At 46.3% G+C, this 18,631-nt stretch overlaps 1 protein-coding gene across 1 annotated transcript; it reads right to left on the reverse strand.

The window, feature by feature from the left end:
• Positions 1 to 334: 334 nt before the first annotated feature.
• MLF1 (myeloid leukemia factor 1) lies at positions 335 to 17,129 on the reverse strand (the record flags this gene model as incomplete). Its single annotated transcript, XM_084267662.1, has 8 exons — positions 335 to 2,452; positions 3,247 to 3,379; positions 3,931 to 4,090; positions 5,185 to 5,313; positions 6,164 to 6,250; positions 8,404 to 8,448; positions 11,451 to 11,613; positions 17,083 to 17,129. 8 exons carry the CDS (start codon positions 17,127 to 17,129, stop codon positions 2,350 to 2,352), a joined length of 867 nt encoding a protein of 288 aa, XP_084123788.1. The 3' UTR covers positions 335 to 2,349.
• Positions 17,130 to 18,631: the final 1,502 nt, after the last annotated feature.

An 18,631-nucleotide genomic window follows, 5' to 3' on the forward strand; every position in this document is an offset into this window, starting at 1 on the left:
CGGGGCGGGAGAGCGCTGCCAGCTCCCAGCCGCAGCCCTGCGCGTAAAGGGAGAGACAAACCCGCCGCCAGCCCCGCCGCCGGGCCTGGGCCCAGCCCCGGGCACAGGACGCAGCCGGCCCGGGGACAGGCGACAGCGGAGCTCTCGGAGAAGGAGCCCGGCCGGCTCCAGCCCGACCCGCGCTCGGCTCCAGCGAGCAGCTTTCCGTGGCGAGGCGCGGTTCGCGGAGCCCCAGGGCCCTCCCTGCGGTGCTGCCGGTGCTGCTGACAGGGAAGGCGGGCTCCAGGCAGCCCAGTTAGTAACGGGGCAGGCGCAGAGTAAGCCAAGACACAGCCACAAGTAATAAATGGCTTTAATAAGGAATTACAGGTGCAGATGTTTCTACACACAACAGTTGATCTCACTTCAGAGCGTTGCTTTGCATATCTGGGGCACAGGTAATGAATTAGCCTCTTTGCTCGATGCTTTTAACACCAGAGTATGTACTTGGGTTACTGATTACACACATGTACCTTCATCTCCGTAAAGCACAGACAAAGGTGGTCAGATTAATAGTATCCTCTGCTAAACAGCATCTCTCCAGTGCTGCTGCTAAAGTCACAACATGACAAATGCTGCTTATTGCTGGGAAATTCAAGTGACATACCCAGAAAACACCTCCACGGCCTCACATTCTCACTGATGCCACCTGCAAAATCAGTGCTCTCCTCAGGCCACAGAAGACAGGGCCCTGGAGTTGTGCTCACTCTTTTTAAGGCAAGTCAAAGCATCCTTATGGTTCTGACTGTAGCAACAGAGCTCTGTCCAAGGCTGCTACCCCCTTACCAACCCACTCACCCTGACTGCCCCTCGAATGGTTCAACAGCACAAACTTACTGCCACCAGGTATGTCCTCCCATCAAGGGGAGAGGCCGTGGCATTGAACAAGCAGAAAAACAGTTGCCTTTGCTTTGTCAGAGGTTGATGAAAGTACTCCTGGTTATTTCTGCACGTGAATAAACACTGAATTAAATCATCTGGGGAATCAGCAGGAAAGTAGGATTGAAAGGCCACTTCCTTTTCAGCCAGAAAAATATGTTAACTTACTAACCCTATTTTATCATATAAATACCACCTTTTTAAGGCTCACTGTAACATTTGAGCCTTGAATTACACTCTACAGTGCTAATGCTGTAACATTATAGTCTACAGAAGCTATTTACACTACAACACGGGGCAATTCCACATAACAAAACCAGATACAAACTTAGTGCTTCTGATACAGAGACCTTTCCTGTTCACAGTCCCACCCCTGGCTTTTCTCTAAAGCAGCAGATTCTTCAACCAAACAAGAACAACATCAAGGGAGATCAAGCAGTAGATTTTGGATCATTCTACACCCACTAAAAGAGGAAATACAGACATATCTTTTCTCAGCTGAGGGGGGAGCAATTCCCTCTACGCAGGGCTCTTACCTTTGCAGAAGTGAGGAAATGGGGTAGTCACACCTTACCTAGTTAAACTCTGCCTACTCCACCAGCTTCTCCCACATATTTTTCTGATGAGTAACTAATAGTTACAGCTGAGTTTCAGAGGACACAGACACAGTGGTATTATTACATAACAACTCAAAAGCTACTACAAGCTACTACAAGAATGAAAAATAATGGGCCACCTCCAAACAAAGTGCACAAAGGCTCTGAAATACAAACCTGATGCTTAGGCACAGAAAATAGGAGATGCAAGTAGGACACAAGCCCAGCTTAGGAACCTAAGAACACCGACAGACTAACTCTTATTTATTTAAAGTATTTGTCACTTCAGTATTTTCCTCTCACTTTTCTTCGTGTTAAATCCAGGTGAATCTGGGGATTCTGTAACAACTGACAATCTGATTTTAAAGATATATATATATATATATATTGGTGATAGTGCATTTAATCGCCTAGAAAATTATTATTTCAGCCACACAAAATAAAAAGAGAATTTACTGTCTGTGCAAGTTAAGAGTAGGGGAAAAAGGAGTTTCACTGCCAGACAATGAGAAGTCTGGGACTGGTCTAGTTGAAACAGTTGATCTTGCAAATCAGTGTGGGGTTTTTAAAACAGAATTAGTGGTAATGCATTAAAGTGCTTTTAAGTGGAAAGTTGTTGGGTTTTAGATTGACTGAAACTAGATGGTTTTACCAGGGATCCAAAGTTCTACAGAACACTGAGCTGTCAACAGTCGCAGTAACAAGGCACACTAATGCTTCCTAAAACCACACACAGAGATTGGTCATAGATCCGTGTACACTTGTATCAACATAAGCAACACAGCACCATTATCTGCTCTGAAGAATCTCCACTTGCATAGAGAAGGGAACCAATTTATTTCTTGCTGCTTTTGACAGGGATGTGCTTTCCTTTCACGCTGAGATTCTCTGCAGAAACTCTGGGCTCCCTGGACCCAGCAAGTGCAAGTGGTTTCTCCCTGAAACAAAAAAACCAGCAACAATCACAACCACTGTACAATCTGAGGGTGGGGGAACACACATCTTGTTCATTACTGATGTGGAGGTACAGTTCTTTCAGTTGCAAGGCTAAAGTGACTTTGACTCTCCCCCTCTAAAACTGCTTCCACTGTGACCACCATGGAGTTGAAGCGTCTCTTGCACACGTGATGAGGAGAAACAGCTTAGTTTGAAAACTGAAACTGAAGGCTAACCAGCCTCTGTAGTAAACCTCTAGAGCTGAAGAGGTGCCAGAGGGAAAGTGCTTGGTGTAGTTTACAGTAGTTTCCTTCTGCAGCCTTCTCTGCCAAACATGCAACTGATAAAGGCGTCACAGTGAGACGACCACACCTAAAGCTTGGCAGGCAGCACTCTGTGCACGGGACCTCCTGCATTCACAGATAAAGTCCTGGTTCCCACACAGGCCTGATCTGAAGATTAGATGAGGTCTCGCCTGAAATCTAACTCTGAAGAGAGGGGCATGTCTGTCTCCAACCACACAGAAGATGTCCTTTCTTTCACCCAAGAGAACAGATCAACCCAGCCCTCAATAAGGGTTCTACCTTAACCCAACCAACCCAGTTTAGTGACCACAGGGCAGCTACAACACGTGTCCTGCCTTACACTGTTTCCTGTGGCATGCAGAGAAGAGGAGTCATTCTATTTCTCCTCAGACTGCCAGTAAGTGTTCTCTGTTCACAAACAGACTGCTTCAGAACTGAGCTTTCACCCTGCTGCTAGTATTTCCTTATTCCAGTAGGAAACTGGTTTTTACCTTCTTAGCCCACTGTCTGTGGGTATGTGATGAATACTCCTGTATTTTGGAGCTTCTAAAGTGCCTCTGGTTCTAGATGGCTTGAACTTCATAATCTCTTTCTGCCACTCTTCATCAAAGGTCTGGGCCTCAGCTGAAAAACAACATTGACTTTTTATTTTAGATCAGTGCAAAACAAGATGGGGAAAGGGCTGTATAAAACTTGGTGTCCATGACTCTCCACGTGGCCTGCAAATTATTTCTGTAAAAGACAAGGAAAAGCTTACTGCCAGTAGGTTTGTGTTTGGGAGATAAATAAAGAGATCTGAAAGTCCCTGAGTTGTAAGAGTACCTGGACATTTTAACCACACATCTCTGAAAGATGTATTGCTTATTAGCCACAAACACACAGCAAATTGTAAATTCTGTTGGAACTTTGTTTGAAACCATAAAATATCATTCAAAGGACTTTCAAATACGAGCAGCCATTGTACAAATGGCACTGACTGCATTATAACATTGCATTTTCAAGCCTAACTCTTAACTTAGGTTGTCCAGATTTCTATCATTAAGGAAACCAGAGCTGCAGATTCTCAGACTGTCTGAAAAGAACAGTCCCCTTAAGATGCCTCAAGCTGGAACTTCAAAATCAGTACGTGAGCCAACAGAGTAAAGCCCATTAGAGACCTGCATGAAAGGACATACTTTCATCCAGGTTGATGAATTCCTGGTTCATTTCTTCATCTCCAGTCTTGCTGTTCTTTGATTTTTTAATGACATGAGCACGATCATGAATATGATGACCAATAGCCATTTTTTCCAGTCCGCTTTCAGAATCCTTAAGTGCTTTTCTTGTCTCCTTAACCTGCACAAGAAAAGGAATAAGTGTCCTTCCAACCAAAAATAAAAGAAAGCAGCTAATTGGATTTTTAAAAAAACCTTTTTTTCTTCCCCAAAGGTTTTGTATCTTCTGAATAAAGTTAGGTTTTACAGGCTTTTCTAACTGTCCCATTGACTGTGTTGGCTGAAAACACAGCCACAAAGCACAAATTAAATCTACTTTATTTTTGCCAACAGAGAGGAAAATTCACTGAGAACACCTAAAGCTTCCTAAGCAACTAATGTGCACACTGGATATTAATTGCTGAGGAAGAAAAAAAAACCCCTTAGTCTAAATATACTACGTGCAGACAAGTCTTCAACCTTCTCCTTGACAACAGAACGAAGAACAGCCGATGCCAATATTCTCAGCCTGAAGGGACAACTAATTTCTAGGTTGTCGTGTTGACTGGCTTGAAACCCAGGCAACCACTTATCACTGTGTTCAGAGGTGTATTATTAGAACCTTTTTGATAACTGAGTGTCTGCTTGAACTTGAACACATCCCCCAGCCAATCCTGTCTCAGGGCTTTTGCTGCTCACATATAGTCTTTCAGGGACCTGGCTTCAGGGTTCAAATTCAAATTTCTTAGCAGGATTAGACAGAACAGCTGCAAGGAAGTCAGGGAAAGGGCATCTCCATCCCCAGCCTTACGTAAGCAGTTAGAAGTGCTTGAGTAACAGGGAGGATCTGAACCCATGCTCTGCAGGAACACACCACCTCTTGCTGTCTTACACTTTAGATAGAATTTTAAATGTGCAAGAGGAGGATTAATTATAGCAAAGAGAAAGATTTTGGAGACAGCCTTAAAGAATCAGCTGTCCTGGCACTGGATTTTTCCAGTCTTTGACAGGCATACAGTTTATTTAGACATATACTTAAAAGCATAGAAATTACAAAGGAGAAGACAGCACCTCAGCCTAAGAAGCCTTTAATATAGAGTGATATTTAAACAGACATGTATTTTTCTAAATTATAAGAGTAACTGTCTCCAATAAAAAGAACCTGAAGGAAACTGTGGTTTGGTCTAGAACTTGGATTCCATAATTAGAGACCACCTGCTTGTCAGCACTACTTACACCTCCTGGAGCTGTGCGTGTCTGGGCTGAAGCTTGGAAAACTTTTGGTGGTTCATCCCCTACTTTGGAGTAGGTCATCACAGAGGAGGAGCTGAAGGTGTGTGCATCTGGATGGATGGACAGGTCATCCTGCAAGCAAGGCAGATGTATTACTAAAAATTAAAACCTGTGGAGAATAGGTAATTCTTCCATTCTGAGACTAACTTATTATGAAAATGAACAGCCCTCTGAAAACTGAGCCCTCAGTGCTGGCACCCCAGATGCAGCCTGTTGGGAAGAGACCACAGCACTTGATACACCCTCACTCTTGTCCTACCCTTGTCCAGCCACAGGTCCCCCCAGACCAGGAAACACAAGGACAGGCAGCAGTAGCAACTGCTCCAGTGTTTGCCCTGGCACAGGTCAGTAATGAAGATGTTACAGGTTACATCAGTCTTACACAGTAAGGTGTGTAAAGAGTTCAGGTGAACCAGGACTTGAGCAACAAGGGTTACAAGCCATTTTACAGCACCAATAAAACACCATAAATACACCCTGCCACTTAATAACAGGCATCAGTGTTATCTTCAAACACTGAGGAGAAGCTGCAGCAGTGAAAATAAAATCTGAGGTGAGTCCAGATGCAGGGTGGCATTTGGGTGTCTGCACAGTTGTGGGGCTCTAAGTGTGCAGCAACACTAAGCTGCTCCTTCACTTCAGGTGTCAGCTCTGGCAACAGCCAGACTCCAGATAACTTACAGCAGTGCTAAACCCCAGGGAGTGAAGCCTACAGTTAAAGTAGTGTTGTTAGCACATCATCAGTGACAGCACTGTTATAACCACCATATAAACTCCTGGGAGGGGGTGGGAGTGGAATTCTTACTATCTGCCTGAGCCTAGTAACCTTTTTCTTGGAAGAGCTTTCTCAGTAGCATTTTAAGCACCTCTCATTCTCCAATACAATTATTTTTAGAATATATATTTTTTTACAAACACTTACAAACTTCCTTTGCATTTCCAGCATGCTGTTCCTCATATTTGACATCATCCTGTCCATTGCAAAAAAAGGCTCACCAAAATCTGCATCCTGCCAGAAGGAAAGACATTAACATTAAAATAAAGTCTTCAGACCCTGGGAGTTCTCGTTTTTTTCCACATGCATTTTTAATGCAAATCAGGCCATCAAAAAGGTTCTCAGAGACTCCAATTCACACAAACAGAAGCCAAAATGCAACTTTTCAAATTAAAAGCTGAATGCTACCACAGGGAGCTGGATCATTAGGTTGGAGATACCAGTAAGACAGAAGGGAAAGATTTGATAATCAACAGGAAGACAGAAGAAGATAATCAAATATCAAAACATGCTCATCTTGTTGCCAATCTGTAAGAACTATTTTCAGATACTTTCTAACCCAACTAGCTCCTGCTGTAGAAGGTACTACATGACCTTACAGTCCATCAAAGATCAAGTTACCTCTATCATGCCAATACCTTAATGCAGTTTAGCAAAAAAGGGAAGAATCAATCAAACCATAACCTGGCATTTTATTAGCAGCTTCATTACTTGATGCTACAGATGTATCCAGCAAAACATTCATTGTTTTTACATGGAATCAGAAGATCTGGTGTTGCACAAAGGATGGATGCTATGACAGGTTTCTATGTGGAGAATTTTACTAGTGGGACCTGTAGCTGAGGGCATAGAGTGACTGTGTTGATGGAAGCTCCTGGAAGGAAAACAATGAAAAAAGAGATGGGGAGAGAGTAGGAGAGTTCACCCTTTCTCTACATGACCATCTGAGAGGACAGCAATGCTGTCCCAAGTGATTATCCTCCTCGGGGCTCCAGTCCAGTGCAGCAGGTTAAAGATGATAATGATGATTTTCACCTTTGCTTTTCATGCATTTCCTCTCCTGCTATGAGCTTCTCCTCAGGACCCGTTACAAACTCCCTCCTTGCCCATCTGGTTTCTGACTTGAGCAGCTCTGGGCAGAGGATGCTCATTAAAAGCAACCACCACACACTGGTTAGTGAGCTTCCAGACATGGGCACATGTAGGTGCTACCCAGGAGAGCTGCTGTGCCACCACCACAGAGGTTGGAGGTTGTGAGAGGAGCAAGATAAAGGTAGGAGGTCCATAGATTAGGAGGCTGTGAGACAGCTCCCAGGGGCTCTGCAAAGCTTTGGCAAGAGGCAGGCTGGCATGTTGCATGTCACAGCCATTTGCCCTACTAAGATGCTGTATCTCATCAGGATGAGAATTACAATAGCAACCCCCCCATGTTCCTCCAACTACTGCAAATATATAGAATAATATTTAAATAAGCTCATTTAAATAGCTGTGTATTTAAAAGCATAAAAATAAAAATAGCTGTTTAAATTTAAAACTAAGTAAAATTCAGGTGTAGAAAAATATTCCGTTTGTTTCTTGAACAGCAAGAAATCTGAATCCTTGAGAGTTATCACTACCTCTGGGCAATAATTCCATACAACAGGGCATGAAATCACTGCAAGTGTCAGCAACTTCACAAAACTGCCTTCTACAGTTAGAAATCTGGATGTTAACTGATGACACAGCCATCAGCTGTACCTATGGAGTTACTTGCCATAGATTGGGGGAGTAAAAGTATAGCTTGTGCAGTTAAAATGAGACCAGCTAATACACTTCTGTGTTCAGAAAGTCACCAATTTCTGTTTCTGCAGAAGATAAAGAAGCAAGTATGACTTTTCAGATCTAAATGTGCAAGACCCATGCTTTTACAAGATATACCAGCTGCCAAACAAGCTACAGCTGAAAACCACTCCAAGCCCAGTTCCAGTGGAAATTCTGTCTGCAGAAGCTGGTCTGAGCTGTGACCTGTGCTACAGGTCTTGTTGGTATCACACCCAGGCACTGGCATCCATCCACAGGCAGCACTCAGAGTTCAGAGTCTCTCCCGAAGGATTACTTCGTTCCTATCCAGCAGAGATGAAGCACCAAGGGATCCATCACTGAGCAGAACAGCCAGAGGTTAAGTAATAATTTGTCCAACCTTGGTAGCAGTGTAACCTACCCCAGCATTTTTGGTTAATACAGGGAAAAAAGCTTTAAAAGATTTTGAATCACGTTGTTCCATCCACCTAAACACCAACAGAAGCAGTTTGCAAGCACACCCAGACCAGCCTTTGTCCATGCTTTAGTTACACAGACAGTATACACAGAGCAGCAAGCTACAAAGATTATTCTCCTAGGATACTAACCACTCTACCAAAGCCTGTGAAGGGCATGAAGGAGAAGCTTGTTGCCTGGAAGAAAAAGGACCAGTGTCTTAGTTATTGTACCTGTTATCAGACCCAGCAGTATCCAGTGTGCAGGTGATATTAAATATTTCTTATAATAAAGACAGTAACTCAAGAGGTTCTTGGCAATATAACATCAAGCAGTGTCTGGGTATATAGAAATAACATATTTCTACTAATTACATTGCACTGTGATAGCTGTTATCATATTTAACAACTGATATTCAGATGTCTGTACTAGAAGCACATAGAACTAGAAGCTGAGAAACGTGTGTGTATGGCACAGTGCTTCAGACATCACCTGCTCCTCTCAAAACTCCCCATTCTGCTCATGCAACAGAACTCCATCACTGAAAGCTGATTAAAAATCAACAAACCCATAGTCCCTTTAATGTAAATCTATGTAATTAAATTTCACAAGGCTGTCATACATTTTATAGCTTTAAAAAATAATCAGGTGATTCAGCTGACCTGTTCACAAACACTCAAAGTATTACAAGAGATTAACATAAAGGGTATTTCTTCTCCAAAATATCCATACATCCTTTGCAATAGGCAGAACAGAGTCTAACTTGTCAGCAGTTTCAAAGGTCACTGCAAAGAAGTTCTAGGTAAATCTATCATCATACACAGAACCACCCAAAGGCAAATCCCCCATGAGCAAGTTATATTCTTCTGCAGGGGTATAAATAGATGTAGCTATAAACACTGGCAAATACAGTTCCTGTTTGACCAACTGATATCCAATATCCCTATATGACAGGGTGGTGAGATGCTAGAATACACATCAATGCTTCCAGGAAAATAAGACTAGGGAGTTCTATAAAAGCCTACCTAAAGAAACATGGGGTAGACAGAAGTACCAAATGCTCTGCAATAACTTCTAAGTACAAAAGGAAGGAAATATTCGATTCTTGGATCCCTTTATGAACTCCTTCAGGCTGCAGTTCTGTCTAGTATGTAGTGTCAGAAAAAAATATCAAGTGCAAGAGAACATCCTTGGGAATAATAGAGTTGTTAGCTACAAAGACTTTATAAACTTAGAATACATATAAAAAGTCGTTAAATAGTTGCCTACTACACGTATGACAACCAGATATCCAAACAAAACCAAACACCAGCATCTCTTAAAATGTTTTACCTCATTTTCCCTCCTTCCCTCCCTCACCAAGAGGCTAAAAAATGACACTGCAAATATGTTTGAGAAAGGAAAAGCTCTTTCAGATTTGGATGCCATACTGATGCACACTGAGGCACTGCAACAAATTCTGTCCCTGGTAAAGCAGTTCTAGTCATGCTATAGTTTACTTGAACATAGAATTACAGCACCAGTAATAAGTGTGGATCATTTTAGTCAGGTGTATTTTACATGGCAGTAAAGATATCCATCTTTTCCTACATTTTCCTTTTCTAATTATTTTTAAGAGTTTGAGACTAGAAGGCTCAAATCATCAGTGCTGAGTCTCCCGTGACATCTGACAACTCGTAGGTGAAAGATGAGGAACATTCAGATACTGGAAAGATTTTAGCAGGTGTGGAATTCTTTTGTGCTTATCAAAATAACACAGCAGTCTTGCACCTTTAACTCCCTCCTGCAACTCCAGATAAACATTTTCTATGCCTCACATTTCTCCATCACTGCCAAGAACAAGGGATGCAAACCCTCAAGATACTAGGGCAAGGTTTAACATACTCCTTTCCTAAAGGAAGAAATACTCTGATGTGGGTTTATGCATTTAAAGCCTCAGCAGAGGAAAGATCACACCCTAATTAAACACAGCAACAGCCTGGAAACAAACTGGCACCCTGTGAGCAGGGAGGAAAGAATCTGACAGTTACCCTTTTGACTTGTAGGTGACAGCCCATGTCTCATCAATGTTTATTAAGCTCCAGCTATCTAGGCTTGAACAGCCACCACCAAACCTGGCAGAGGGCCACAAGCCCTTGTAATCTCTCTTGTCTTCCAACTGGGTTTGTTTGTTTGTTTAGAAAAAAGTGTGATTCATAAAAGCAAGAGATCATTCAGCTGCAAAATATCTACCTTGCTGGTGAGAAAAGAATCAACTTTCAAATATATTTCCTTTCTGAACACAGCAATTAGATGAGGTTTAGCTGCAGAAGCAGAAGATACAGTTGTCCTGCATGCCAGAGAGTTGAAAACATACTTTATGTAAAACATTAAGGCTCAAATAATCAGTGCTGAATCTTCTCTGACATCTGACAGCTCATAGGTGAAACCTGAGGAACAATAAGATACTGGAAAGATTTTAGCAGGTGTGGAATTCTTTTGTGCTTATCAAACTTTATTATTATTACTTATTGCCAACTTCTCCCTTTCAGGTGGCAATTTACAGAAATACTGGGTTTTGCATCAATTTCCCCCAATCTTACAGCTTTCTACCTAGAGGAAACATTAAAAATCAGACCAAATACAGAACGTGAAGCCTTTATTCACGGTTGCAAAGCTGAAGCAGGGTTCAAAGTATCTGTGTAGATACTATTTAGGTGGCTGAGACACGGGTTTGAGTTAAATCAAACTCACCTAAATAACTAGACCCAAGAGACTGAAGTGCAGAGTGAAGGTACAAACACATCAAGGCACCTTTTTTAAGTCAAGTCAGCATAAAAAGGAACTAAGTATTTGGAGAAGGCTCAGTGGTTTTGACATTTTTAAAACCTTTCTACCAGAGAAACATTCAATCCCTAATATTTATTAAACCAAACAGTTTGTATAGTGGGTGTTCAGTAACATACACGTTTTCCATCAGTCCTAACAGCACTGACAAACTTGGTTCTAAGTAATAAATGCTTAAACAACAGGCCATTAAGGAACTGAGAGGGGTATTATTCACGTTGTGCTCAGTGATGAAACACTGACCAAGGTCACAAGAGCTGAGCCAGGCCTCTGTTTCCACCAGACCAGAGAGAGATGGAACCGTGGAGCCAGCTATACTGCCAGCAAATGCAAATTCCCTGTAGCAATCCTCAGAGATTAAGAAAACACTTACTCTGCCATTTCCTCTTAGAGCAACCTGAGAGTCCTGGCGTGCTCTTCGATCTACTGCTCTCTCCCCACCATCTGTTAGGCTGAGAAATGGGTCTCGTCCAAAGGGATCAGAGAAGCTTCTCATCACCTGCCGCAGGTGGTCATGGTGTGCAGCAAAAGGATCCCTGGAAGAGAGGCATGTGGCACAGAAAGTCATTGGCTTTTATTCCAAGCTACATAAAATGGCTCTGAAATTTTAAAAAACTCAATTGTTTAAATCATTCCATATGGGGTTTTTAATTCAAATTCTTTACTTTAATAGGACCCAACTGGGTGACCTCCTGTTCCTCACAGACTCTCACTCCTTTCACTTGTCTTCCCATCTCACAGGTTAGTTGGGTATTTCAGTTCTTCTGCCTTCTCAGCTGCCTTTGTTGCTCCAGTCTCCACGTTGCTTTTTCTCTTCCCTCATCTTTTCCAACAACATTGCATCCTTTGCAGCCATCTTTCACACCAGCCTATGTTCACTATCTGCCAGGAGCTATAAAACCCACCTTTACTTATCACCACTTCTACATCCAGCCTTCACAGTAAGAATTTTCCCCCCTTTTTTCTGCTTTCATCTCCCAAGGCTTCACACAGTACTACTCACTGAACTCATCGCGTCCCACAAGATTCCTCCCTTTGACCCCAAAATCATTCCCATTCTACTTTTCATCCTCCTTGACCCAGATACTCAAAAAATACATATATACACTGTGGTCTACAGTCAAGGGAGTGCCATCTCCTTTAGCCACCCACTATAGCACCTTTGCCCTCTGTAAATCATGTTCTCACACCCCTTTTCCTCTGCTTAGGAACAATCACTTTCCTCTTAGTTTCCCCCCTGTTCTCTCCTCTTTCTCAACACTCAGTCTCTGATTGAAAAAGCCTACAGAGCCTCACTAGGAATCTCAAAGCAGGAAAACCACTGCTGAAGGAGCTCTCTGTTATTTAATTCCTTGCATTCCCTACTTGGACAAGAATGAAGTATTTCAAACTGAGGCCAAAAAATGAGCCAAATATGATTTTGCCATAAGCACAAGATACCATCAGTCTGTTGCCTGTCATCCAGGGCTACAGAATGACTGCTTCATGCAGAAGTCATGCTTTGTTTCCTCCCTTCACCTCCAGTAATTTTCCCCTTTGCCACTCCACTGAAAGCCACTTCAACACCAACAGTCAATCCCCAGGTATGTTTCCTTGGAGTTAACAGCACCTCATCCTCCTTCCTGTCAATGGCCTGGCACTTCCCAGACACCTCACCCCAGGAACACTGTGGCCCTTTCCCCGTGACATCCCATGAAAGGGTGATGAACAGCTTCAGCTTGTTCCCCTGATGTCTTCCTTACCCAATCAGCCCTTCAAAGTCTCCCAAACAGCTTCCGTGCCCTCCCCACCCCTTATCTCCAGTCCCACCAAAGCTAGTTTCCACACCACATGGCCACTTGGATCTCTTTTGCTGGGCACTGGTGAGGCTGCACCTCGAGTGCTGGGTCCAGTTCTGGGCTCCTCACCATGAGAAGGACACTGAGGTCCTGGAGTGAGTCCAGAGAAGGGCAACCAGGCTGGGGAAGGGGCTGGAGGGCAAATCCTCTGAGGAGCAGCTGAGGGAGCTGGGGGTGTTCAGCCTGGAGAAGAGGAGGCTGAGGGGAGACCTTCTCCCCACCTCCACTGCCCTGCCAGGAGGGTGCAGAGGTGGGTGATGGTCTCTTCAGCCAGGGGACAGGAGATGGGACAAGGGGAAATGGCTTCAAGCTGTGCCAGGGCAGGGTCAGCTCAGGTGGGAGGGAAAAGTTTTTCCCTGTCAGAGTTGTGGGGCTGTGGCACAGGCTGCCCAGGGAGGGGGCTGAGTCACCCCCCTGGGTGTGTTTAACAGATGGGTAGGTGAGGTGCTCAGGGATCTGGTTTAGCACAGGACAGGAACTGTTGGACTTGATGATCTTAAAGGTCTTTTCCAACCTGGTGATTCTGTGACTCTTCATTCACTTTGTTCTGTCTCCTGGTGCCAAAGCGGCATATTTGATGAGTCTTTCCCCCCCCCCCCCCGCCTTAAAGTTAAAAATAAGTTTACAAACCCAACACTGGATTGGTTTTCAAACAAGACTTTTTTTCCCCACACAACTGTCCCTTTAAGCTCTGCACATAATTAACCCCCCAGTGCAACCAGAGGAGCTTCACCACTGTCATTAAGCAGACCCTGATCTGCAGCTCACATGACTGCTGGCTCTGAGTTCAGCCCTAATGTGATAAGCAGCTCACACACATCCAGTGTCCCCTCACCCTGCACAGGATGAAGAACAGATGGAAAAAGTCCCTGCCCAAGCCAAGAGGAGGGAAGCACACAGGGGCTGCCACAGCACACACTTGCTTTTTCAAATCTATTTTGACACCACAAACTTCAGATGGGTTTGGTTGTCAAAACACAAACACACATGAACTGTATTCCATCAGTAATTTACACCTAATTAACCTTCTCCCAGTACCTTCCAGTTCAAAAGAAGTAGAAGACTCATAAGTTACCTACAACACATGATAATAATGACAAGATTGCATAGATTTAATGTAGATAATAAAATTTGGTTGAATTTAGTGTGCATAACACGCTGCAATGCATCTCACCTGACCTAAAATAACCTCCAAACTGCCCCTTTTTGCCTTATTTCAATTTCTCTGGCAACTCCTCTTGGCTGCTCCCACTCCACTGTGTCTATGTGATGCATTCATGCTGCATCCAGAGCTGAGGGGTTTGTTGGGGGTGGGGGGGTGTTTAGAGTGTTTTTTTAAAAAGAAAGGTCTAAGAAACAATTTAAAAATACAGCTTCTTACTGTCAGAGACCAGGAGTAAGATATATACTGTGGGGTGACACATTTAGGAACTAAAGTGAAGTCTCCCAGTTCCCTAAGGATATTTTAGGGAGCCACTCATAAAAAGATCTAGTGTTGTCAAGCCTTGAAGAGATGATTACAGTTTTGGTAGGGCAAAGCCAAGGAAAAGTCAACAGAGGATCTGCCTGGCAGACAAGGCTTCCAAGGAATTAAACCTACCACCTTGACATCTCTGATGACTAAAACTCAAAGCATGGCTCCAAGAAGAGTGTCACCCTTAAAAATAAACATATTTAGTAAGTCAAAGCAACAGGTGGAGAACACATTAAGTTACCACTGATCACATCAGACTTCAAATCTGACTTTTTCTGGGGGTGGGGAAAGCTACTTTGGACAAGGAGGATGTGCTTGCTGCACACTTCGCACTCCTACAGCATAAAGGCATGGGGAAGAACCAAGGGGGTGGTCTAAGGGGTTTGCACAGAGAATTTGTACCCTTCACATGTTAAGCACCATGTTATTTTAAAAATTAAGCTCTGAATGGAGACAAATGACTTGTACAGCTGCTGTTCCACCACTCTGCAGCAACACAATTCTGGCCAACAAGTAGTTAGTCTGTCCACCACCTGACACCCAGGTGTTTGCAGGGTCACCAAAGGAAACAAAATCCTTCAGCCTCCAAGCCTGTTAGCATCTCACACAGGTATATATATTACATATACATACTATATGTACACTACATGGAGAGTGAAACATTAAAAATTAAAAGGCTGATGCTGCTAACACGTATGCAAGGGAGGGTTTGCACCAAGATAAACCTCACTTGGCAAGTTAAGAGTCAGGCTTAAGCTCCAAAGTTTAAGGCTCTGCATTCCAGCTGAAACCCTCTACAGTGCTACAGTGAAAGCATGGCATTGTTCCTAACTGCACATTATGTTTCCTGTCAGTTGAATAAAAGAATCAGTGTCCTAGGACAATAAATTCAGTTTATTACTTTGGAAATCAGTCCTTTATTTAACTAGGAAGTTAGGTAAGCCTGGAGTCGCAGCATCACCCTGGAGACGGCACCTGGCACCATCACCCCAAAGCTGTGCCCTGGTGATTTCAAAACAGAAGCCAGCCAAGCTTCAGAGAGGAGAAGGAGCTTCTGTTCTGTGCTGCCTGGGCTATGAGGGGTGAACCTCTGCTGGGCCCAGCAGCACTCTGCCTGCCTGCCTGACTGACTGACTGCTGCTTCCCCAGGACAGCTGCTCATGGAGGGAGACGTTTCTTTTCACCCAGCACTATTTCCAGTTCGGCAGTCAAAACCTCTCCTTGCGAGGCAACAGAAGCCTATTATGACACTATTTTGGAAGCTAATCTTATCTGAAGCAATAAGCTCATTTCCTTAACTATATGCAAAACAGATTGGCTGGGACAGTGCCAAGAAAATGAATCTCAGGATCCATCTCTCTTTCATCTCTTTCACACACACTCCCTTCCTCCATCTTCTGCAATCTTCCCCCCCCTGCCCCCCAGTTTTAAACCGCATCAGTGGCCACAATAAAAATGAACAGAACTAATCAGTAAGAGAGCAACTGGTATTCACAGAATCACAGAGCCACAGGGGTCAGAAGGGACCAACCCCCTGCCAAAGCAGGGTCCCTAGGACAGGTCACACAGGTCGGTGTCCAGACGGGGCTGGAATCTCTCCAGAGAAGGAGACTCCACACCCCCTGGGCAGCCTGTCCCAGGGCTCCCTCACCCTCACCGGGAAGAGGTTCTTCTGCAGAGCCAAGCATATTACACAGCTTTAGAAACTACCCACTACTTGGGAAGGTGCAAATGCATCTCAGCAGCAATACCCTGTAACCAGGACACAGCCAACAAATGCAGGAGAAGGCCTCTGGCCCCGGCCTGCCTCACCACCCGCCAGCACTCTCCATCACCTCTGCTCCTCGTTGAGCTCCACACAGCAAGTACCTGTCTTTAGAAAGGCTTCAGCCTCCTCCAGTCCCAAATTTAGGCTACAAATTACAGTTTCAGGCAAAAGACATGAACCAGGGCATGAGATAGTTGAGCGGGTTCGGCTCTCCCAGCACTCCCCGTGGGAACAAACCGATCTGGGAGTGTGACTGACACAGACAGGCTCTATCCACCCCCGGCACCGCGGCAGCACACGCGGCATCCGCACGAAATCAACCCCGGTGCCTGCTGAGCGGAGGCACCGACCCCGCTCGAGCCGTCGGTACGAGGGGCCAGTTTGCCCTCCTGATGTCACACCCGCCCTCCCCGAGCTTTAACGCCAGAACACCTGGCCATGGGCACCTTCAGCTCAGGCACCAGCAGCGAGAGCTCAGCAGCAGCCTGAGGGAAAAATACCAGGGAAAAACCCAAACCCACTCAAGCCGGGAGAGCTGGAACACGCAGCACTGTCCTTGTTTGGTTCCTTTTTAAACAAACTGGAGGAAAAAAGCCCCAAACCAAGAAACTCAGCCCAGCGGAGGCGAGGCGGTTCTCCCGGTCACATCGCGCAGCCCTGACTGTGCAGCGAGCGGTACTGAGGGGGCACGCGAGCAGACCGGCACCCGGCGCCGCCGACAACGCGAGTCCCGACCGAGGCGGCTGCTTCGGGTGACCGGGGGAGCGCGGCCGGGGTGGCGGTTTGACCCCGCGCGAACACGCGTCCCCCGGGGAACCTCCAAGCGCTGCTCCAGGCGGCAGCCGCCCCGCCACCCCGCACCCCCCGCGGCCCGTCCCCGGCTTTCCCCTTCCCCGGGGCTCTGAGGGGGGGTCCGGCCCCTCACCGGAAGAAGGGATCCTCCTCGAAGCAGCGCCCCAGGCCGCCGAACATGGCTGCAGCTCCCGGCCGGTGTGAGAGTCGCCAGCCCCGCCGGCCCCTCACGGCAGCGCCCGTTGCCTCACGTGACGCCACCCGAGGCCGCCGCTGGCCGCCGCGGCGTGACGAACAGGGCGGGGCGGGGCTCGCCGGGCGCCGCCGTTGCTGTGGCGACTGGCGCCGCGGTGCGGCCCCGCTCCGGAAGGGTCGGGCCGAGGCCCGGCGGGCAGCGGGGACGGTCCCGCAAGTCCCGTCTTGGCCCGGCCCGGCTTGGCGGGTGGGGGAGGGCAGGCCCCAGCGGGGGGGCAGGCCCAGCCTTCACCCCGCTCCCGCCTGGCGCTGGCGGCGGCGGCCGCTGCCCCGTCCCCGGCGGGGTTGGGGAGAACGGCGCGTTTTCCAGTAGATGGCAGCAGAATAAAGCGAGGCGGGCGGCCTCCCCCGGCACCGGGCGGGAGCCTGGGGGCGGGTAGTGCCGCTCCGCTGTCAGGCGACGCCGGCCCGCGGCAAAGGCAGCCCCGGCCTGCTGCCCCCGGGAGGGAAAGCTGGGGAGAACAGCGGCCGGGACGCGGTAAGGGTACTGCCCCTGGCTGCTGCTGCTGCTGCTTGGACTACAGCTACCTGCACGGAGGGGGTGGAGAAGTGGGGGTCGGTCTCTTCTCTCAGGTGACAAGCCATAGGATGAGAGGAAATGGTTTCAAACTGCACCAGAGGAGATTTAGGTCGGGTATCAGGGAGAATTTCTGTACTGAAAGGGCTGTCAGGGACTGGGACAGGCTGCCCAGGGAGGTGGTGGAGTCACCATCCCTGGAGGGGTTTAAAAGGTGAGTGGATGTGCTTGGGGACATGGTCTAGAGGTGAGCTGGGCAGGGTCAGGCTGTGGTTGGACTCGGTGATCTTAAAGGTCTCTCCCAACCCCAGTGACTCCATGACTGTGGCTGCAGGTGGCCATCGCAGCCGTTCATGGATCAGGAGCACCTTTCGCTCCACACCTCTCATGCACTCCCAAGCCATATCCATTTCTGAAGCTCTATCACAGTCACCTCCTGGCCAGCAGTTCGTTCTGCATTGCTTGGGTGTACTGGCTTCAGGAGTCGGGCTGGTTATGGTTACTGGCTGGACGGGAAGGGAAAAAGGAGCTCTTTCTTCGGCAGGAAGAATGAGTCCCACAACCATCTGTAAAGGAGAGACCCCTCAGCAAGCCCCATGACTGGACATGGTCGCCAAAGGGAGGTTTCAGTACAAGCATGGAGCAAATGCATGAGGCGTGTTACCCAGGTTTCCTGAAGAGGGAGTGGGTGTGAATGTGTAGGGGTGTGTACAAGAACTGTCTTATATATAAACTTCCTCTGGAGGACAGTGGTTTGAAAGAACCAGGGGTAGAGGAATCTCCCCTTCACCCTTCATAAAATGGGAGAATTGTGGAAAAAGACCCATTTATGTGTTTGGAAAAACTCTCCTGGTCTAAATGCCAAGTTTTTGAGTGCTGTGAGCCTGGGGGTTGTTTCCTCTCTTCCATC

This window comes from Gallinula chloropus (genome assembly GCF_964237585.1).
Source record: "Gallinula chloropus genome assembly, chromosome: 8".
NCBI lineage: Eukaryota > Metazoa > Chordata > Aves > Gruiformes > Rallidae > Gallinula > Gallinula chloropus.